Genomic DNA, 24337 nt, shown 5'->3' on the forward strand with positions numbered 1-24337 from the left:
TGGAGACATTCCATTGCCCTGGGAGGAGTCAGGAAGGGAGAGAGCAGTGGCTGCGGCTTCCTCCCTTCCCAGGCTTCCCTGGGCCTCCCTTAGAAAGGTGGCTGAAGCTGCTGAGCCTGTCCTGTATTGTTGGAGCTGCCTAGAGGAAGGAGAAGGAACACTGGTACGGCAGTGAGGAGACTTTGATTTTATTCTTGGCTCTGCTACCAGCTGGACGTGTACAAGTGACTTCTCTCTGCGTCTCTGTTACCTAACCTGTACAATGAAGACACTGGACTAAATGGTCTGTGATATATCCTTTAGTTCTGATACTTTATGGTCCCATGACTAGGAATCAGGGGTTGGGAAGTGCCTTCCTGTCTTCTCACTTCCTCTGCCTTGCTTACACCACTTGTCTTTATACACAGCAACAAGGCTGCCCTTGTTCAGGGACAGCCTATGGACCTAGTGAAGAGCAATAACCAGGTGGATCAGGAGCTGGCACCTTGCTTGTTTTTGAATCCTTGGGGGCTTGGTTTGTTTCTTGAGTCTCCCCCAATCCCATATACTCAGGCTGCCTCTCTAGACTCCAACAGGTTGTCTATGCTGACTTCCTTTCCAGCTCTACCATGTTTCTTTGGCTCCCATACTCTGCTACACATCACAAGAGGCCCAGTGAAAGGTAGAGAGTAGGAAGGGAGATTTTCATTCTGGGCCTACTATAAACTCAGTGGTTGGCATTAGGCAAGTCACCTCATAGAATATTTGTAGGAAGGGAAGTCGCAAGAAAAACAGTTTCATCCATACCTGATGGATGAATGGATGAATGACGGAATGAATGACCAAATGAATGGAAGCATTTATTATGTGCTTACTCTGTGTTGAACATTGGCAATATAAATTAAAAAAGCAAAGAAAGTCCCTGACCTCAAGAAACTTACATCCTAATATCTTGCTCCCTTGGATGATAACTATCAGGGCTAGTCTAGAAGAATGGTTGGTGTCTTGGGGTGGCACTGCTATTCCCACGGCTCTTGGGCTGTCTCCACCAGGGTGTAAGGGGAGGTGGTAATCAAAAGGGCAGCAAGTGTTTGGCCTACCTAGCACATGCTGCCTCTTGTCTCTCCCTCATGGTGCCTTGCTAACTCAACTTGGCAATATCTGGTGCTGGTGGTGATGGGCACAGGATGGTGGGTCTCTTCTGCACAGGAAAATATGGTCTGTTGTTACTTTTCTTACTATGACATTTTAGTAAATGCCTTGGCTTTGAGCTAACTTTGTACTTTGTCTGACTGTTGAAGATAAATATACTAGTAGGGGCTCATGACCTACGATAGACTAACAGACTTAAACCTAGCTAGGTTAGGCATTTTCCAGGGATCCCTACTTGTGAGTTGGGGTCCAAGGCTACTACACTAAGATCATTTCCCACCTCAATTAGAAGTGATTCCCTCCGTGAACTTCTTAGGCCACAGTCTGACTCTACGTAATTGTGGATCTATCTCATTTCTACTGGCCATAGAGATCAGAAGCTCCTTGAAGGTAAAGATTATTACTTTTTAATTTTTTCCCCCAGTACTCAGTACAGGATACTATGCATGACAGTAGATTGTAGATTTTTGATAATAGATAGTAGTTAGATTTTTTTAACAGAATATACACGTATAAATATAACGTATATACCCAGGCATTCTATTCACATGTTTAGAGAAGAAAGTTGTCTGTTCTTTAGCTTAAAGACAAAAGCTTTGAACAACAGCTGGTGATATCCAGCCCCCTCTCTTTTTTGCCGTCTTTTATTTATTTTCTGTCTAGCTTCCTAATTTTTATTCTGACTCACTTCCCCTCAAGTTCTGGATGCCTGTTTTGACATAAACAAGTGAGGCTTGCCCACCTGCTGATCTCTAATGCATACATTTGCTCAGTGTTAAACCAGGAAGAGACCTTAGATCATTTAATCTGACCCTGTCATATGACATATGAGGGAAGTAGTTTAGAGAGGGGCCATGATCAGCCCAAGATAACTTGGCTAGTTAAGTTCGGCCACTTGAAAGGGATTTTCCTAAAGGCCTCTTTTGCCCTTTTCACCCTTCTTACTCAATAAACTCCACTGGCTCCCTATTGACTTCAAGATCAAATACAAAATGCTCTGTTTGGTGTTTGAAGCCCTTCATAACCTAGCCCCCTCCTCCCTTTGCAGTCTTCTTAGTCCCCAACACAGACTCTTTGATCCAGTGACACAGGCCTCCTGGCTGTCCCATGATCAAGACACTCCCATCTCTTGGCTCTGGGCATTTTCTCTGGCCTAGAATGCTCTCCCTCTTTATCTCTGCCTACTGGCTCCTCTGGCTTCCTTTAAGTTCCCAACTGTTCTTTAATTCCAGTGCCTTTCCTCTTAATTATTTTCCCTCTATATAGCTTGTTTGTATATATTTATTTGCCTGTTGTCTCCTCTATGAGAGCGTGAGTTCCTTGAAAGCAAGGATTATCTTTCTCCTCTTTTTGTGCCCCTGGAGCTTACTGCAGTGCTTGGCACATAGTAGATGCTTTATACATGTTTATTAACAAAGTGGAAGAGCCAAGACTAAAATTCTGGTCTTCTGAGTCCAAGTCCACTATTTTTGTTGCTGTTAAGTTGTTTTACTTGTGTCCAACTCTTTATGACTCCATTTGGGGTTTTCTTGGCTGATACTGCAGTGGTTTGCCATTTCCTTCTCCAGCTCCTTTTACAGGTGAGGGAACTGAGGCAAACAGGGTTAAGTGACTTGCTCAGGGTCACACAACTAATAAGTGTCTGAGGCCAGATTTGAACTCACAAAGATGAGTCTTCCTGGCTCCAGACACTCTATCCTCTGCACCACCTAGCTGCCCTTCTTTTATACTATGCTGCTTCTCCTGTACAGGTTAAAAACAGGTTACTAATTCTTCCCATCCTCAAGCTAACCACCTTTCTTCCTTCCCACCGTATCTTATATGCTGAGTTTCAGGTCTTAAAACTATTTATGTGGAGTGGTGCTTTGGAGATGGGAAATCCTTGCATAAGATCAAAGGGGAGAAGAGGTGGTAGTGAATACTAAGAAAAATTACTTTTAAATAGAACTTTATACCCATTCTAGAACTTAAGATCCTTGAGGGCAGGACCTAGTTCATGTTTGTCTCTGCACTCCCAGTGACTGGCAGGTATTTGGTGCTTAACGAATGTTTGTTGAATGAATTCTTGTTTGGTCTTCACAACAGCCCTGAGTGGTAGAAAGTAGAGATACCATTATCCCCATTGTACAGAGAGAGAAACGAGACTTAGGAAGGCCAAGGTCACCAAGTCTGCCGGAGCTGAATTTGAGCCAAAGTCTTGTTTGTTTCCAAATCCAATGTTCTTTCTGCTATGTTGCACTAAGCTAGGCTTTTAAAGAGCAGACTAGAGCTGTGCATATAGTCATGATAAAGGAAAAGCCTATTTTCCAGAAAGCATAGAACTATACTACCTATTTTAAATGTTACTAAGGGATAAGGTATTTCTGCTTATAATTCTTGGAGGGTGTTTAATAAAAGACAAAATCATGGTGAGAAAAATTCACCCGCCCAATCAGTCAGTCCTTTTATTTTTGTTTGGAATTTGAAATGTTCATTCATTCAACACATACAGAGTTGGCACATGTGCAGGGCCCTGTGGGATGGAAGGAGGTAGAAAGAAGGCATGCCCATTGCTCTTATAGGTCATATAAGGTTTGGATATACATGCCTGCCCTGAGCTAGCGAGTTCAGAGGAGGGAGAGACTGATTGGGGGCACTGCTTTGGGTATGGGTTCAGGAGAATCAGTAGCCTTCAGCCTACCAGCTGAGGATCATGTGGTGCTGGAGCACATGAAGAGTAGGTAGGAAAACACCAGAGAAAGCCACCAGATGGGATTTGAAAAAAATGGGGTTAATACTAACAGCAGTATTCATGGAATAACTTTTTAAGGGCTAAGTAAGCTTCCAGTGACTTCTCAAACACCAGAGGCTCTCAGGCAGAGACCAGATGACCAATTGTCAGGGATAATGCAGAAGAGATTCCTGTTCAGATACAGATTTTGCTAGATGAGCTTTGCACTCCGCTCTGGCTCTAAGACTACCTTCTTAAGGTAACACAATTAAAAAAAATATTGGTGTCATTTGTTTTTATATCTTATTTGCCAATGTAATTTTCTCCTCCTTCTAACCTTCCCTCCCAACAAACTATCCTTTATAAAAGGCGGTCCATGAGCTGTAAAACAAAAACACACACACACAACTTTGATGACTGTATTTCTATGTCATTGTGTTCCTTTTTAACTTATCTATTTTATATATTTAAAAATATTGTTCTGAGATGGAGTCCATAGACTTCACCCAGATTGTCAAAGGGGTCCACAATACAGAAAAGGGTAAGAACTCCAGCTTTATAACAAAATAAAGAGGGAAAAACACATTTCATCAAAACTGACCAACGTATCCACAAAGTCCAACATCGTATGCATTTCACAGTAATATTACATTACACTCATGTACCACAATTTGCTTAGCTATTCCCCAATCAAGGGATATCTGATTTGTTTGTAGTTCTTTACTTATGCAAAAAGGGCTGCTATAAGTATTTTGGTGTATATGGAATCTTTCTTTTTCTCAGTGACCTCCCTGGGAAAGATACCCAGCAGGAGGACCTCTGGGTAAAAGGGTACAGACATTTTAGTCACTTTCTTAATATGATTCCAAACTGCTTTCCTGAATTATTGAGAAAAGGCACAGTTTTACTAATGGTGTATCAGTGCCCTCTCTCTTTCCACAACTCCTTCAACTTTGACTATTCCCAATGTTTGCTGTCTTTGCTGACTTATTGAGTGAAGTGAAACCTCAGATAAGTACCACAATTTTGAGGGCATTGGGGAACCAGTTTTTAATATATCTGAAAGAGGGGAAGATACCAAAGACTTGGAATTCTATGAACTTTTCTGTAGAGTCTGGGATCCTTGAAGGCAGGGACTTTTTTTTATTTGTGTCTTTGTATTCTCCTTGTGTAGTACAGTGTCTAGCACATGATAGGTGCTTAATAAATACTTGTCGATTGATTTTTAAAATTCAACCATTATTGTTACTCAAAAAAGGAAGTGGCAAAAATCAAGAATGACCAATCTATATGCCTGCTTTTCTAGCCTTATACAAAATTAATCTATGTGTCCTTGATGACGGTTTGCAAAGGAAACGAGTGTGCGTTAACAAATGCTACTCTGCAACAAATTATGTCTTTACATCCACACAAAAGCATACAAGGTATAAATAATACAAGATTCTATTGTGCTTATTGCTTGTTGAGTATAGGAAGGGATTTATTTCATATGCAGCAAAACCCTGTCTTAATGGTTCTCCTGTACAACAAAATGTTTCCCATCTGTATCTCAAAATCATATAACATCCCTTGAAAGATATAACCAAAGAGGACTTTGTTTTACTCACTCATTATTAATAACTACTGAAAGATTAACTAGATAAACATGTGTGTGCCGCTATCATAGAAGACATCTAAGGATGAGTCCAAATGGAAGGATTCCCTACATACAGAAAAACCCTCTAGTTCATCCTTTCTGTAGATGATGTGCTGATTATATCAAACCCTAGGACACTGCAGAATTTCCTAAAAGAGATCCATAATGACTCAAAAGAGTTTAGTTCAACTATCTATACAGGAGAAACCAAGTGGATGAGGAATGTCAGTTGCTTAAAACATGACATGCAGTTAGATAGGCAACTCAATTGGTCCATCAGTACATATATCTTGGACAGACTCTGTAAATAGACAATAAAATGAATCTGGAATTGAACAGAACAGGTTGTAACACCTTTTAGAAGTTGAATAGTGCTTTCAAAATCCCCAAGCTTTCTCTCTGAAACAAGACCCATCTTTTTTTTTTTAACGCTGGTATTCTTCTCATGGTGCTCTGTGACTAAGTCATGGAATGAAGTTGCACATCACAACATCACAATGGACAATGGACAGGCACATGGTAGGTGGGCAGGAGTAGGTTACAATGCATTAATAAGTATTGTATGCATGAAGAGCAGCATTAAAAGATGAGAAGCTATATGGCTGGGAAAGAAAGGGGACAGGTCATATGGCAAGAGTGAGTGATCACCAATGGACAGACCATTATTTGCCCTGTTCGCTTTCATGCAATATCCAGATCTAGAGGAAGGGCCCCTGTATGGGTTAGTTGGACTGCCTGTGGAGGACTTAAAGGAGGACATTGATGAGAGTCATACTGCATGAAAGGGCATGAAGGGATTGGGTTCTAAATAATGGGTGAAGTATTCCTCTCAGTGAGATCATAGGTCCATTGAAATGTGTTCATATTGTAACTCACTTCTCCATCTTTCTTTTCCCACCATCCCCATTCCCATTGTCAACCCCATGTTCCTTTAAGGGATGTTCCATTTTATTTTTGTCTTTGTAGCCTCAGCACCTAGCATAGTACCATAGACAAAGTGGTCCCTTAAAACATATTTGTTAACTCAAATGGCTTTTTTGTAATCCCTTTACCTTCCTCGACCTTCTTCCTGCCAGTGATGAATTGCCTTTTAGAAGACATTTCCCAATATGCAGAACCATTTGCCGGAACTTTTTATCGAACTCTGCAAAAACAGATCTGCTTACTGGCTTCCTTCCTTTCCTCCCTCCCACAGCTGGTGGCTTCTCTGCACCAGGGAAAATCTGGGCCGGTCGATTTCCTTTCCTGGCTGTGACCGGAGGCATGTCAGTGCTGTAAGACTTGGTATGATAGGGACCACTCTGAGCAAGCACCAGAGGATTGGAGAAAGTGTTCTTTAAAGGCCCTGATTTTTTTGCCATTTTGACTCAGACACACAACCTGCTTGAATTAACAGATAGTAAGACTCATGTAGACTAAAGCAGAACATTGGCCTTGGAGTCAGGAGACTTGGACTAAAGTCTTGCTTTACCATTGACTAGCTCCAGGACCCTCAACAAATTACTTCCTCATTCAGGGTCTTAGTCTCCTCTTCTGTTAAATGGGACTAATAATCCTTGCCCGATCTCCCTCTCAGGAGTGTTGTAAAGATCAAATGAGATCATGCATGTGAAAGTGCATCCTAAACCTTAACGTACTGCATAAAAGTCAACGATTAATCCAATTAATAATTAAACTGACATTTATTAGCACCGTGTCTGGCACATAGAAGGAACTTAATAACTATTTATTTATTGATTGAATGATTGCTATTAAGCACCAACTCTTCACCAGACACTGTGCTAGATGCAGAAAAAACAAAACCAGTTATCTCTGACATCAAGGAGATTATGTTCACCTGGGGGTGGGGTGGGAGGAACAGAGCCAGGGATAAAAGTGTACAAATAATACAAAGTAGTCTCAGGAAGGTAAGAGCATGCATAAATAGGGAAATTAGGGAAGGTCTTAAGTAAGAGGTGGCACCTGAAATGTGTCTTGTTGGTAACTAGAGATTTTAAGACATAGCAGTGAGAGGAAATGCCGCTGACCTGTGCAAAGCCCTTGGTGGCAAGAGATGGCTTATCATGCATGTGTAATAAGCTACCAGGCCATTTTGCCTAGGATGGAGAATGCATGTGGGGGATATATGAAAATACATGAGGATTCTGATTGAGGATGGCCTTACATGCCAGATTTTTACAATAGTCAATAAGAAACAATGAAGATTCTGAGTAAGGTTATTATATACATGATCACATCTGTATCTTGGGAATATCATTTGGGCAGCTGTGTAGAGGACAGATTGGAAGATGAATTAGGAGGTTATTGCAATGACCCAGGTTGGAGGTGTTGAGGGACTAAAATAGGGTAGAGGTTATGTGTGGACCAGAAATTGATAAGAAAGGTATTGGGGAGTTAGAGGCAGCAAAACTTGGTAATTGACTAGCTATGTTGTAAAGGCTAAAGAGAAGAGTTGATGACTCCAAGGTGACAACCCTGGGTAACTGGATGGATAGATTCCAACAGAAGCAGAGAAGTTTGGAGAAGGGAGAACGTTTTGGGGGTAATAGACAAAATCACATTTTAAACATACTGATTTTGAGATCCTGATAGGACCTCCAGGAGGAGATGTCCTTGAGCGATTGATGGTGTGGTGCTGGAGCATAAGAGTGGGGTGAGGGCTTGATAGGTAGAATTAGGAGCCATCTGCATAGGTGTGACAATTGTACTCATGGGAACAGGGGAGATCACAAGGGAGAAAGTATAGCTATAAGAGAAGGTCCAAGACAGAGCTCTAACACTTAATTAGAGGTCAAGAAAAGGCTGATGTCTGACAAAAAGAGACTAAGATTAACCAAGAGAGAGCAGTGCCACAAAATCCAAAGGGGGAAAGAGTCTGAGAGGAAGAGCAGCCCACAGTAATACCAATAATCTGATAATTTTATATAAAATACATGAGGGAGCTATTAAATAATGTGAATAGAGGCCCAGCTGTGGAATGAGACCTGAGTTCCATTCACATCTCTGATACATACTAGCTGTGTGAATGTGGGCCCTCACTTAACCTCTCAATAAGCCTGAGTAATTCTCTAAGAATTTAAATTACAAATAAATTGTTAATCTGTATCAATGGAGCGAGTTTCCCCACCTGGAACCATACCCAGGCTCCCCCACAATGACCAAATTCAAGATCCAAACTAATATAATAATAAGTTTAAAAGTTGCAATTAATCACTGCAGATTATGTAAGGAAATGGAAGAAACTGGTGATGCTTCAATGCAGATTAAAAATTTAGCACCTACAAAATGCTCAGCAGGGCATAACCTGGTGGCCTAAATTATACATCAGAAGCTCACCATCTTTCACAAATTCAGGGATGTCAAATTTCTGTACCAGAAATACAGACCTTAAAATAGCCTTAAGAATTTCAACAAGTAAACTGTACTAGAATTGGGTGTGGACACACACCCTAAAAAAAACAAAACAAAAAAACCAAAAACTCCCAAACAGTTGTCCACAATTTCCTAGACATAATATTAATCCATAAAAATTTAATACAACATTGTTAATAAATATCCCCATGCCAAATATTCATAATCTTTGTATAGAAGAGATTCTAAACTAGACAGGCCTCGTAAAAGAAATAAAAACCTTGTGGAGACAGGATGAAGTACTCTAGAGACGGATCATCCTGAGGATGCTTTCAGCGAGCCTACAGAAGATAAGCTGATGCTCGCTACTTTAATTCAGTTCCCAAAAATAGCTGCTTTAAAAAAAAAAACCAAACCTTTCTCTACTGTACATAGACTATTAAGTATTTTTAAAATGTTTTTAAAAACATTTTTTCAAATCCTTGCTCTGCCATTTAACTATCACTTTGTTCTTAGACAAACCACTTCCTTTTCCTGGGTTGCAATTCCCTCGTTTATAAAATGACATGGTTGGACTTGATAACCACAAAGGTCCCTTCTAGTTTTAAATCATGCTTTGGTCATCTCATTTCTGTAAAATGAAGTTGGACTAAACGATATCTGAGATCTCTTCCAGTTTTAATATTCTGAGATGCTTTATAATCATGGAGTCACTGAGAAAGAGAAAGGCAGAGTTGGAATGTTTGTTGTCACTGTTTACCCAGGGATGGTAGACCAATCTGGGGCTGAAAGTGGGGAGAAAGGGCCAAGAGGGGCATGAGGAAAGGAGGGCTTCAGTGACAATGAAGGAAAACATCTGGGGTCTTCCCCAAACCAAACTGCCCTCCTCTCTGTTCCTCCCTCACGACCTTTCGTCTCCTCTCTCTGTGTCTATGACGGCTGTCTCCTATGCCCCCATTCACTCTCTCCTTCTCTCTGCCTCCTAGAATCTCTCTGTTCTTTAAGATGTAGCTCAGGTGCCATCCTCTGCATCAAGTGTTTCCTGGCCCCCTCAATAGCTAGTACCCTCTCTCCTAAACTACCTTGCATTTCACAACTTTGTTTACATTTTTATTCATGGACTTTATATTTAAGAAGCTGAGGGTCACGGTGGTTGGAGTACTGGGCTTAACGTCAGGAAGACCCGAGTTCAAATTCGGCTTCAGACACTTACTAGCTTTGGACAAGTTACTTCACCTCTGTCTGCCTCAGTTTTCTCATTTGTAAAATGAGGATAGTAATATCACCTACCTCTCTAGGCCATCGTGGTGATGTAATGAAATACTAAATTACGACTATTCTTATTGAATGAATTTTTAAATTCAATTGAACACTTGAAATTATATTATTTCATTTTTATTCAGTGATGTCCTACTTTTCATGACCCCATGTGGGGTTCTCTTGGCAAAGACACTAGACTGGTTTACCATTTCCTTCTCCCGTGGATTAAGGTAAACAGAGATTAAGTGGCTTGCCCAAGGTCACACAACCAGTAGGTGTCTGAGGATGGATTTGAACTCGGGTCTTCCTGACTCTGGGCCCAGTGCTCTAACCACTGAGCCACCTAGCTGCCTATAATTATTATTATAACAGCAACAACAACTGACATTTATATATTGCTTTAAAATTTATAACACCCTTTTTTCACACCAGCCTTGTGAGGTAGATAAAACAAGTGTTACTATTATCATTTTATAGGTGAAGAGATAGATTCATTACCAAAGGTCAAGGTCATTACCTTCCCTATGAGACTGAAAGCTTCCTGGGAGTGGGGGTTGTTTTATTCTTAGTATTTGCATCTCCAGCACCTAGCAGAGCCTCTGGCACTTAGCAAGTAACTAACAACTCCTTATTGATGGATGGATTGAAGCATGTGATATAAGACTGGGTTTTAGTCTGGGACTCTGACATTCTCTAATTCTCTGATCTTTGGCACCTCTAAAATGCTGACAGTAACACTTGTTTCATCTACCTCAAGGGGTTGGTGCGAGAAAAGAGCATTGTAAACCCAAAGCAATATGTAAATGTCAGTTGCTGTTGCTTCTATAATATTTAAAACTTAGGGAAGTCACCTCATCCTTCTGAGTTTCAGTTTTCTGATCTGTAAAGTGAGTATCTCTGCTGTTCTGTGTTTCTGCTTGGTGATTGAGCCTCGTAGGGGGTGTGAGCTGTCTGTGGAAGCATGCAGTGGGCCCCCATGTTACTGGGGATGGACGAGTCAGACAGGACACATGGAATCCCAGTGTTTGCACATAATTGGGAAGAAAGGAAGGAAAGTTCTTTCCTGTTCTCCTGATGGTGATTTTTCAACAACAGGATATTTCCCTAGGAGGTCCTCCTCTCTGAAAACAGTGGGTTTTTTTTTCTTTCTTTTTTCCTTTGGACAGCTGGTCATGCAGATCCTATAGCAAGGAGTGAATCCACAAGTCATGGAAGGGCTGGTGGTCCCGGCTGATGCAACAGTAAAATGCTTCATCCCAGACATCGAGCCCCGGGCTAACCAAGAGGAGGAAGAGGAGGAGGGATGGCAGCAGCGCTTGGCTCCTCTGATGGGAAGGAAGCCAATGGGGTCTTTGGAAAGGAAAGACCAGGATTGGAGGAGGAATATTCTTGATGGACTTCAGGGACCAACTAGACCCATCAAGGCTCCCAAGCTTCCAGGAGAAAAAGAGAATGAAGAAACCTTTGTGTCAGGAAAGATGGGTAGGAACTCCATTCATCTCTCCTGGTGTTTTCCTGCCCCGGTTTTCCTTTTCTCTTGTTTGTTTTTCCTCTCATCTTCTTCCTCATAGGGAGACAGATATCTTCTACTAGTCAGAATATTTTTTCTTTCTAAAAGTACAGGTATAGTCAAGGGATGGGGAGAAGAAGTATAACATTTATTGTTAAGAGAATAAAGAATGCTAGGATCACAGAATCTTAAAGCATCAGGGTCTTTAGAACACAGAAGGACAGATATTTAGAACTGGAAGAAAGCTTAGGTCATAACCTGTATAATATGCTAAAATGGAACGCTAAAAGAGATATCCTTAGGGATCATGTAATCCAGGGGTTATTAACCTAAGGCCCATGAACTTGTGTTTTTTTATATATTTTGATAAATGTATTTCAATATAATTGGTTTCCTTTGTAATCCTATGAATTTTATTTTATGCATTTAAAAACGTTATTCTGAGAAGAGGTCCATAGATGTCACCAGATCTCCAAAGGGGACTATGATAAAAAAAAAAAAAAAGATTAAAAACCTTGATTTAATCCAACTCCCTCACTTTATAGATTAAGAAACTAAGGCAGTAAATAAGGCAGGCTTTCCCAAGTCACACAACTAGCAAGGCAAAGCCAGGGCTCAAACCTAAGTCTACGGAATCCAAGTTCACATTTTTTTTTCACCGCACCATGAGGACAAGGCTTTTTTAAAAGGGTGCCAGTGAGAAAAAGTTGGAGAAATTTGCCACCTATCCCCAAGGCAGCCTGAGTGAATAGAGCCTAATAGGAACAGACCGTGTGAGAAGCAACTTTGGGGGTTTTAGAGAATTCCCCCAGTCACAGAGTTGTGGAAACTGCCAAGTAGAAGAAGCTCTTGGAAATCTAGTTTAGCCTTGATATTTATTACTGAGTGACCTTGGATAAGTAACTTACCTCTTGATGCTTCAGTTACTTTATCTGTAAATTGAAGCTAATAGATGCCTACCTCACAGATCTGTTAAGGGGATCAAATAAAATAGTGTATTTAAAATGCCTTGCAAATCTTGAAATGTTATAAAAATGTAATCTGTTATTAATATAACATGGTATAATGGAAAGGGCACTAGCTTTGGAGTCAGAGAACCTGAGTTCAAATCTTACTTTTGACGTTTACTCTGTGTGTATGTGTGTGTGTGTGTGTGTGTGTGTGTGTGTGTGTGTGTGTGTGTGAGAGAGAGACAGAGAGAGAGAGAGAGAGAGAGAGAGAGAGACCTTTTCCAAGTCAAGTCATTTAACCACCCTGGCCTCTATTTCCTCATATGCAAAATGAGGGGGTTGGGTTAGCGGGCCTCTGAGCTTCCTTCCAGACCTAGATTTATCGTCATCCATGATCTTATATGGGGACCTTAATACCTCACCAAGTGGTTCATTTCATTCAATGGTTGGATAGCCCTAACTGTTAGGAAGTACTTTCTTTTATTATATGGAAGTCAGCCTCCTTGAAATTTCCACTCATTGACCTTCTAGTTTTGTCTGCAGGGACCAATCACAAGTTATGACTCTCTTCTACATTACACCCTTCCTCATACTTGAAGACAGCTATGCTGTCCCCCTTCTCTCCTACTTCTACTCCAAATCTTCTGGCCTGGTTGAAGGAACTGGTGATTTTTACCCTGAGAAGATAAGGCAGCTGCATTTGAGTCCTAATCTATCACTTACTAGCTCTGTGACCTTGGAGCAGTCACTTAACCTCTTAGCCTCAATTTTTGACCATTTGTCAAAATGATCTGATGACAATAGCTCCTGTTCCTAAAGCATTTTATATTTCCCAAAGTGCTTTCCTTCCAAAGATCCTGTGAGAGAGAGAGCAAGAGAGGTAGCATGGAAGAGGTCTCATGATGGAATGGGCTGGACTTGAAGGCTCAAAGATCTGGGTTCAAATCCCACCTCTGACACTTATTAGGGGCATGATCATATATACAAGTTATTAATAACTTGTTATTAATAACCTACCTCAGCTGTACCATCCTCACCTGTAAAATGAGGATAACCAAAGGTGCAGCATCTACCTCCCAAGGTGGTCGTGAAGCTCAAGTGACATGATGCATGAAAAGTGCTTTGCAAACTTGAGAACAGTATATAAACTTCACTTACTATTAGGATTATCAAGTAGTGTTATTCCTTTGGGATGAATGAGGAAACTGAAGCCTAGGGAGATAAGGTGACAGCTCTGTTGACAGATCTAGTAAGCGTTAAAGCAGGTCTTCTGACTATTTGTACTAGTGACTTCAGAGGGTTGTTTTTGGAGATCAAGTGGCTCAGTGCTGGACTTGGAGTCAGGAAGACCTGAGTTAAATCCTGATTCGAACACTTGCTAGCTGTGTGACCCCAAGCAAGTCTCAGCCTTTCCTAGCTTCAGTTTCCTCATTCGTAAAATAGATACAGTAAACCCACTTTACAGGGTTGTTCTGAGGATCAAATTACATCACATGCACAAAGCATTTGGCCAACTGTAAAGTAATATGCAATAAATGTTATCAAACTAAAGCCATAAATAAACCTACTATGTTGTTGGATAGCTAGGTGGGTCAGTGAATAGAGTGCTGGGCCTGGAGGCAGGAAGATACATCTTCATGAGTTCAACTCTGGCCTCAGACACTTACTAGCTGTGTGACCCTGGGAAAGTCACTTAACCCTGTTTATCTCAGTTTCCTCATCTATAAAATGAGCTGGGGAAGGAAATGGCAAATGACTCCAGGATCTTTGGCGAAAAAAAACTCCCAAAGGGGTCATGAGGAGTCAGACACAACTGAAAAGCATGTAAAGAAAACACAATAGTTGTCAGGATAATGTTATTATGTGGGGTTTCAGTAGCCCTGATAAAAGAAGGTGAACACCTTTTTAGATGTAGCTGAATAGTAACCACATAATTCAGTACTTGTCCCATGTCCCATGTCCCATGCAGAAATAACCCTTCACAGAATCTAGGTAGCAGCTATCAGCCTGGTTTGATTGGATGGTTCCTGAAAGACTCTGTCCATTGCCCTGCAGGATATAGTCAGGTGTAGATGCCTGGGTAGAGTAGGGGCAATGTATTAATTGTCACACTGGCATGAGGTGTTAGAAGATGCAGCAGCACAGAGCGATTGGGACCTGAGATTGGAATCAAGAAAACTTGGGTTCAAATTCTGCCTCTGACGCTGGTTGACTCCAGCCATTTCACATCTCACCCCCCTCAACTTACCTACCGAATCATAGGAAGATTCATTAATGGGAGTTCTCATACTGGGATTTATCTCAGCTGATAAAATTACAGATCCTTCATATATTCAATTGTGGGAATACCAGAATCTCACATTAGGAAAGGGTCTCAGAACCTATCTAGTCCTACTTGTCAGGAATTTCTTCTATGGAACCCCAAGGACCCATGGCCCTTGCCATCCTCCCTGGTTCTGAACCCTTAGTATTTCTGAGTCTCCCCATCTGCCCTTTGACTGAACGCTCTCAATATTTGCTCTCTAGCTCAAGGTTATGAGCTCTTTGGGAGCAGAGACTATCTGGATTTTTCTATTTGTATCTTCAGTGCTTGACACATAATAAATGCTTAATAAATGCTGACATTCGTTTTTCATTCATTCACTGAACATGCAGAGAAATAGCATTCTGGCATCCAGTTGTACACATCCAGTGACGAGAAACTTACTGCTTATCAAGGCTAATGCTTTCTGGCTTGGGACAGCTTCAATGGTTAGGAAGTTTCTCTAAAATCTGCTCCCCTTCCTGTTCTGATAGTCTGTGAACTCTGAAATTCTTTGATGTTGTGAACAAAAACAGTTAGAAGGAATTCAAAACCAAGACAAAGTGAATTGATAAGACAACAATTCTGAGAGACTCTCAAGCTTCTTTCAGTCAATTCAAAGGGCACAGTTTGACCATATTGTATTCCACGTTGCTAAATGGACAGTATAATCTGGAGTCCATGTTGTATGAAGGTCAGCTGAAGAAACTGAGGGTATTTAGCTTGAAAATTCAGGGGGGACATGAGGGTTCTCCTTGAGTGTTTGAAGTCCCACCCTCAGAAGAAGTATTAGATTTGTTCTGCTTGGCTCCAGAGGAAAGAACCAGGAGACAGACATTGGTGGATTTAAGCTTGATGTCCCAAAGAGCTTTCCAATAATTGGAACAGTCCCAAAGTGAAATGGGCTGCCTTGGAAGGTAGTAAGCTCTCTTTCATTGAAGGTCTTCAAGCAGAGCTTGGATGACCATTGGTCAGGTGTCCTGGAAGTTGGGGATGGCTTTGAAAACATCTCCCAGCTGGAGAATTCTGTGATTTTTTTTTTGATGGCTGTGCCAAGTTGGAAATATTTGAAAAGTAAGGAGGTAGAAAGGCGCTGGCAACATGGTACAGAGGAAAAAGAATTAGATTGGGAGCCAGAAGATCTAGAACTGAATCTGCCTGTGTGATCGTGATCAAGTCACTCAATTTTATGGTCCATGATTACTTCATCTGTAAAATTAGTGGGCCTTCCCGTACCTAAATTCTGGGATTAGAGATTAGAGATCCTCCCTTTTTCTTTCTTCAAAAGAAGAAGGTAAAGTTTTCAGAAGATTGACTATGGGCTTGGTGTCAATTCCTGACAAAACTGTAGGACATATTATTAATGGGATGGTTTGCATGTGCTTAGGGAATCAATTCTCACTAAGAACTAAGCTGACTTCATTGCAAACAGATCGTTTGAGACTAATCTCATTTCCTGTTTTTGAGATGGTCATCAGACTTGGCAGAGGCGTTGTGGTATGGTGTGTAGAGGGTTGATTGGTTTGGGCTCAGGAAGTCCCAGGTTCAATACATATAGACTATGTGACCATAAGCAAGTGGTCTGGGTAACTCTTTAAGATTAATAAGATGCAGAGGAGTTACATGAGCCAGGGAGTTTCCTTAGCAGGGATTTCCCACCCTGACAAAATCCCAGGTTCAGACTTTCCCCCCACTGTCATCCACACAAAAAAGGTTAGCTAGATCAGGAAAATGTTGTATATATAACAACACAATTTATCTGTATTTCTGGAAGATTTTTGACAATCTATCATCATATCCTTTAGGGCAAGATGGAGAATGGTGCATGATGATAGTAAAATTAGGTAGATTAAAAACTGGCTCTATGTGGAGACATAGAGGTGGTAGAGAAGGGAACAGTCATAGCCTGGAAGGATGTAGCCTGTCCTAGGGATCTCTCCTAACCCCTGTTGCATTCAATTCAAATCAAAAATCTTTATTGAGCCCCTATCTTCATATAAGGACTAAAGAATAAGAGTATGTGGGGGAAGGGAATAGGCATTTATTAAGCCTCTAGTGTGTTCCTGGCACTGTGCTAAGAACTTTACAAATATTATCTCATTTGAGCCTCACAACAATCTTTTAAGGTTGCTGTTATCCCCATTGTATAGATGAGAAAACTGAGGCTGAGAAGTTAAGTGATTTGCTCAGGGTTACATAGCTAGGAAATGTCTGAGGCTGGGTTTGAATTCACATCTTCCTTATTCCAAGCCCAGTGCTCCATCCGCTGTGCCCCCTTGCTGCTCTGAATGAATGCAGGGAGTAGAGTAGAGAAGATCATAAGCCAATGGATCTCAACAGGCTGGGAACAGTAGGCTGGCAATAACAGAATTTTTTTTTTGGAGGGGGAAAGGCAGGGTAATTGGTGTTAAGTGACTTGCCCAAGATCACACAGCTAGTGTGTGTCAAGTGTCTGAGGCCAGATTTGAACTCAAGTCCTCCTGACTCCAGGTCCAGTGCTCTGTTCACTGTGCCACCTGGCTGCCCCCAATAATAGAAATTTTATAGAGATAAATAGGCAGTTCTGAATTTAGATTAGACAATTACTTGCAGAAGTACAGAATATAGAGTGGGGGTCATTATAAACAAAACTTAAGGATACAGGTAGTCTTTATATTCAGTGAGTCAGCAGTATTATTCAGCAACCAAGAAAAAAAAAAACCAACCCCAATACTGCATTAATAGAAATAAAAACATCCAGAGTAAAGGAGGTGATAGTGAGACATTAGTAGAAGTAATGTGCAGAGTGAGGGAGGTGCTCTGCTTAGGCAAGGGTTATAATAGATGCCATCGGAGGCCCCTTTATGATTCTGTTAACTGGATAAATTCTCTTCTAGCTTTGCAGATTGGGAGTATCAAGAGAAATAGAAGCCAGAGGGTTGCTGGGGATATAATATCTATCCTTATGAGGAGAGCAGGGTTTCCATTATTTTGAAAGCTTTAAGACATTGAAGACTTTATTGCTAATAGAACAGAGATTCCAAAAGGCATATTGGAATGGGCTTAGGGATAACAGTCAAGTTGGAGTGGGATAGTAGAGATGTGGGGGATGATGTGGACCAACTGCATGTACCAGTGATGATTTTTGGATGGGACTAGGAGGCTAATACAACAGGCAGTTGACTGGTGTGGCACGCTCCTTCAGTGTCAGACTCACAGATTTAATACATTGGTGTTTTGCTATAGGTTCTTAGAATCATAGGATTCAGGGCTGGAACAGACCTTTGAGATCATTTTTGTCACTCCCTTCCTTTTACAGAGGCATGAACTGAGGCCCAAAGAGGGAAAGGGGCTTATACTAGGCCACACTAAGTTAATAACAAAGCTAGGAGGTCGGTTAGCTACACCGTGCTACCTCTCCACCCACTTGACCTTCGTTCCTTGATTAAGGCAGCTGGGCTTTTGGTTCCATCCAGGGGAACTGAGAAGGTCTATTTCTACATGGTTTTTCCTTCTCTGAGTAGCCCAGAAGAGCCCTTCCAGTCTTTAGGAACAGGTATCCTTACAAAAGCGTCAGCCTGTAAACCAGTCATTGTAGGTGGAGCTCTTAGCTTCGTCAGCTAGAGAATTTATCTGGGTCACCACAAACACCTCCAGTCTCCTCTCTGGGCCTCAGTTCTTAACACTCTAAAATGGGCGTGGGGGAGTGGGATTTAGGTATTCTTAATATTGGGTCCATGACCTTTTTTTTAAATACATATATTGATAACTGTATTTCAATATAATTGGTTTTCCTTTATAATCCTATGCATTTTCTTTTATGCATTTTAAAGTAGGGTTCTGAGAAGGGGTCTTTAAGGTTCCACCAGACTGCCACAGGGGCTCGTGACACATAAAATGTTAAGAATTCTTGGACGAATTGATCTCTTGTAGCTCTCCAACCTCAGATCCTACAAAATCCAAGCTTCAAACTAGACCTGCTGCATCTGAGGAAGGCTCTTTCTCCACTTCTGCAAACGAGCAGGGACAAGATAAGAGCTTGCTCCAGCTGCCTGTCTCCCCGTGTGGTTATGACTCACCAGGGGAAGTGGACCAAGAGAGATAGGTGGCAGCTTGGCTAGGAAATGACACGATTTGCAGCCTTGTCTGAACACCTCATGAGCTCAGCTCATTCCCTTGCCAGGGCTGAAAATCTGCCAAACTAAAGCTGGCCCCAGTTGATAGCCTTAGAATTATTGCATTGGTTTTGTTTTATTTTTTCTCTCTCTCCACCTCCAGGTGAGAGAGGAAAACTACCCTGTTGTGTTGATATTTGTCCTGTTAAATCCCTCTGAGATACCAACCAAACACCCAGTTCAAATGGGAGCTTTCCATCACTGGCAGTCAAGTGGGAGGAGAGAGTGGTGGCTTGTGGGAACTGTCTTTTGTGTGAAACTAAGAGCTGTTCTCTCTGAACGTTTTACAGAAATATACTGTAGCCAAACAAAATAAAGGATCATAGGATTTAGAGTGGAGAAAGACTTTATAGTCTAGTATAATTACCTTCTCTCCCTTCCTCTCCCTACCCCATTTTACTTTATTTTTAAGTTTTAGTGAGAGGTAACATGGCACAATTCATAAGGAGGTGGCCTCAAAGTCATGAAAACCTGAGTTTAAGGCCCACCTGATACATACTAGCTGTATGACCCTAAGCAAGGTACTTAATTTGTCTGTGCTCATCCATCCCCATCCCCCAATTCTCTGAGATTATGAATTGTATCACGGTGTTCCTTCACAAGGTGTATCCCGCACCAAAAAAATAACAAGTCTGATGCAAAACAAGACACAAATATTTATGCCTCTTACTTTTATCAGTCATTTCCTAGTATATACTCCCCACCCCCACCTCTCCCTTGAATTCTTAGAAAGTAGTTCACACATCCCACCTTGTCTTGACCTGTGTGTGGAACATGACCAGGTATGGTCCCATCCTTCCCTTGAAGCCTTGCTTGTAACAAAGAAAAAGAGTTTATCAAAACCAATGGAAACATCAACTTTGCCTTGATTGTGTATGGTACACCCCTTACCCATAGTCCCCCACATTTCTACTGAGGGAGGGAAGTGTGCTTCATCATCTCTTTGAAATTGAGATTGTCTATCACAGTTCATCTGAATTTAGCTCCATCGTTACTATCTTTTGTTTATTATAATTCCTCATTCTTCTTTCTTCATTATGCATTGTTTCACACAAGCCTTTCCAAGTTTCCATGAATTTCTCAGTCATCATTTTTTTATGATGCATTCGTGCCCCCCACTCCATTTTACAGATAGAAAAACTGAGGCCAAAGAGTAGAAGTGATTTGCTAAAGGTTGAATAGCTAGTGAGTGGTGGTGGAGACCAGACTTGAGTCCAGATCTACTGATTTCATTAAAGCAGTTACAACAATAGAACTCTACTTATGTCCCATGTAGTATGTTTATAATGTACTTCCACATATGTTATTTCTCTCAAACCATACAACCACTCTGAGGGAGGCAGAGGGAGGCTTATTTTCTCTGCTTTAAAGCAGAACAAAGTGGGAATCAGAGAGGTTAGGTAATTTGATCGTGGTCACACAGCTCACTCTAAATCCAGTGTTATTTCTGTCAAGTGGTCTCTGACAGACAGAAGCATTTCAAGGAGTTCATTTTAAAGTCCCACATTAAATTAAATATTAAAATATTACTGAAAAGGCATATGTATGTTGGTTTCCAGTCAGGACTAAGACAGTTGTGAGAAAGTAAAATCTCACAGCCAGTGAGTGGCACAGCTTAGAATTTGAACCTATACATTTTATTTTTTAATTTTTTTTAAAAATTTCTTTAAATATTTCCCAATTAAATGTAAAAAATTAGTATTAATTTTTTTTTTAAATTTAAGTTCGAAATTCTCTGGAGAGGGGAGCTGACTTCAAGTGGTCTGTGCCACTTAGGCGACCTTGGGTAAGTGACTTATAAAACCCCTCTGACCTTCATTTTCCTCAATGGATAGGGAGCATTGTGCAATCATACTTATCCTACTGACCGTATAAAGTTGTCATGGGGATGAAAGGGGATCATGGGTATGAAAGCACTAGAGAGTTGGGGCCTGGGTGGAGGCAATGAGTACCCTGAGACCTGCCTCACCATCTGGAAGCTTAGTTTGCAATTCAGTCTTAAGGGAGATAGAAAACAGCTGTGAGACCACTAAGACACTAGTGGTACGGATTAGAGGCCAGAGGAATGTTCAGCTGAGGCCAATCAGCCTGAGCTAGAGCCTGGGGAGGGGGAAAGGTAATGTGAGCTGAGGATGCCAAATCAATTCAGTCTATTAAGCAAACGTTGTTAAGTGCCAGATGTAGGTATGGAACTATGCTAGGCACCAGAAGTACAAAGCCAAAACATGTTGGTAAGGGGTTGTATCATCATCGTCATCATCATCTTCATAATCATCACATTTATACAGCACTTTGAGGTTTTCTAAACACTTTACAAATATCTTATTTTGTTCTCATAATAAGGGATAGGTGCTATCATTATCCTTATTTTATAGATAAGAAAACCGAGGTGAGGCATTTAGGTTAATCATTGACTTTACATAGCTAGTAAATGTCTGAGGCTGGATTTGATCTTGGGTCTTTCTGACAGTAGGTGTGGTACTCTTTCTACCAAACCTCATTCTACTGCTTGGAGGAAGGATTTAGATCAATCAGGAGATGGGAACAGGGTCTTCCAGGGGAACAGAGTGAGTAGAGGAGCACTAAATAGCTGTCCTTGGAGGGAATTGCTCGTGCATAAGAGAATAGTGTGGCCACATTGGAGAGGTCTTGAGTGTCAAGCATGGGAGTTCTAGAATTATGAATTTAGAGGTGAGGGGTGAGGGAAGTGAACCGTAGAGGTCATCTTGTCCAGTACATTCATTTGATAGATCAGGAAAAAGCCCCGAGAGGTTAAGGAACCAAGTCTAAGGTCAGAGGAAATGACAGAGCTGAGATGCAAACCAAGGTATCCTGATTCTGAATCCAGCATTCTTTGGCAGGCAATGGGGAGCTAGCAAGAGTTTAAACAGGTCAGCCACACAAGGAAAAAAATATTTTAAGCAAAGTCTCTAGTTCTAATTTTGAGAAGAAAGAGAGGCTGATGAGAAGGAAGCAGCACAAGGTCGGGGTTTAATGAGACCAGCAACATTGTCCTTGAATCTGGAGTCAGTACATTCTGAGTCTCTGTCCAGTGGAGCTCAAGTCGTACCCTCCCCATATACTTCTGTGCTTCAAGGATGTGTAAAGTCATATGGTGAGGACTGTTTTATCGAGGCAGATCATAAAGCTTATTCAACTTAGCAACTCTCTCTTTTTTAAATAATTAATTTATTTTTAGTTTTCAGCATTCACTTCCACAAGTTTTAAATTTTCTCTCCCTCCCTCCCCAAGACAGCCTGCAATCTGATATAGGCTCTACACCTACATTCCTATTAAACATATTTTCATATTAGTCATGTTATATAGAAGAATTATAATGAATGGGAGAAACCATGAGAAAGAAAAACAAAAAAAGAAAACGGTCTGCTTCGCTCTGCATTCTGACTCCATAGTTCTTTCTCTGGATGTGGATGGCGTTTTCCATCATGAGTCCTTTGGAATTGTTTTTGGTCCTTGTATTGCTGAGAAAAGCTACAATTTAGCAACTCTCAAAGATCACTGGCTTTAAGATAGATATCAGATAGATAATATGTATATATGTGTTTATAGACATTCAATACATACATAGTACATACACACATATACAACATAAACACACATACATATACACATGCATATATGTAAATATATGCATATATCTATATACCTACATACATTCATATGCATGTATATTCATGCATGTGTGTATGTATGCATAAATATGCACACACACACATACACATGTACACACACACAAGATTTCATCAGTGTAGGGAGCCCTAGGTTGTGAATGTCTACTCAATGAAGATCAGCTCCATTAAATTTTATAGTTTCTGAGGATTGTTTGGGTACTGAAGGGTTAAGTAAATTGCCCAGGGTCACAACCAAGACAGGACTTTGTGCCAGGTATTCCTGACTCCAAGACCAGCTCTCTGTTCACTACACTCTACTCTGTAGTATGGTACCATAGCTACAGTCTGATCACCGACTATCCTGTGAACTCAGGTAGACGTCTCTCTAGACTTAATCAAAGCTCGTTCTTCAACAATGGACAAAGTCCAGCATCAGACCCATATTCCATATACAGTAATGACCTAATTTCTCTAGTGTGTAGCAAGCAAGCAGAGATTTAAGGAAAGGTGGTGGTGGTGGTGGTAGTGGTGGTGGTAGGGTGTGTGTGTGTGTGTGTGTGTGTGTGTGTGTGTGTGTGTGTGTGTATGTAGGAATAGTACCATAACAGAATTTTCTTTTAAGAGAGAAAGCATGGTAGCTGTAAAAGCATTGGATTCTGGGCCAGATTCAGCTGCTAACTCACTGTATGGACTTGGGCCAGTTAATTCTGATCCTTGGGCCTTTGTCTCCCTGGGAAATCATGGTATTGGACTAGACTGTCTTGAAGGTTACCTCCAGTTCTGAGAGAGAGAGACAGAAAGAGAGAGAGAGACAGAAAGAGAGAGAGAGAGAGAGAGAGAGAGAGAGAGAGAGAGAGGAACCTTCAGTACTCTATGTGCTGCTGAAGTTCGGTATTCTTAATCTTGTTGTAAAACTTTGTTCACTTTCACAATTCTTTTTTTATTACAGATACTCGGCTCTCTGATGGCTGCAGGGGCACTGTGGGGACATCTCTTGGCCAGATGGGGACTTTTCCAACAGGTACCAAGCATTACATAGTGGCAGAGCTTTAACTAGGGTGGGGTAACTAGAGTTTTGTGCTGGTCACAGAAATTTAGAAGGTGCATATATTTAACACATGCATTGCTTTAGCAGTACCCACAAGGAACAACTTAGCTCAGTGCTTAGAACAGTGCCTGGCACATAGCAGGCACTTAATAAATGTTTACTGACTAACTGAATGTCCTAATTATTTCATTCATTATTTTCACACCATAAAGGAACAAGTTGCTTTACTTTCATGCTGCTTTTCCTGGACTCCAAAATGTCTAGTTCAGATTTACAATCTAAATTCTAAAGTCACTTTTATCACATCATTACTCTATTTAAAAAAAAATATTTATTTTTTTGCACTTAGTATTTTTTCCGATGACTTGTAAAGATAGTTTTCAATATTCATTTTCATAAGATTTTGAGTTCCAAATTTTCATTATTACTCTGTTTAAGGTAGTAGTACTTGGGCTCATAATCTAGGCTTAGATGAAACATGGGATCCTTTCTGTTTTTCTTTGGCTCTTCCTTTCTGTAGAAAGCTATGTCTAAGATCGTGGCTCGTCCCTCTCCAAACCCCCACACAGAGTCTATGTATCTTTGATACAATGCAGGTTTTCCTCACTTCCTATAACAGGGGTGTTCCTGGAGAAGCTCATCAAAGTTTACTT

General features: G+C 40.9%; 1 protein-coding gene across 5 annotated transcripts in view; it reads left to right on the forward strand.

The window, feature by feature from the left end:
* The window catches only part of SH3TC1 (SH3 domain and tetratricopeptide repeats 1), a 108458-nt gene that overhangs the window by 37182 nt on the left and 46939 nt on the right, over positions 1–24337 (forward strand). For 4 of the 5 annotated variants that reach the window (XM_036763521.1, XM_036763520.1, XM_036763523.1 and 1 more), the window contains exons 2-3: positions 11255–11570; positions 23586–23657. In XM_036763521.1, coding sequence (XP_036619416.1) covers positions 11297–11570; positions 23586–23657 — 346 coding nt within the window. In that variant the 5' untranslated portion in view covers positions 11255–11296. The remainder of the gene's footprint in view (positions 1–11254; positions 11571–23585; positions 23658–24337) is intronic. The other variant, XM_036763525.1, reaches the window with a different exon arrangement.

The sequence above is a fragment of the Trichosurus vulpecula genome, chromosome 6 (assembly GCF_011100635.1).
Source record: "Trichosurus vulpecula isolate mTriVul1 chromosome 6, mTriVul1.pri, whole genome shotgun sequence".
NCBI lineage: Eukaryota > Metazoa > Chordata > Mammalia > Diprotodontia > Phalangeridae > Trichosurus > Trichosurus vulpecula.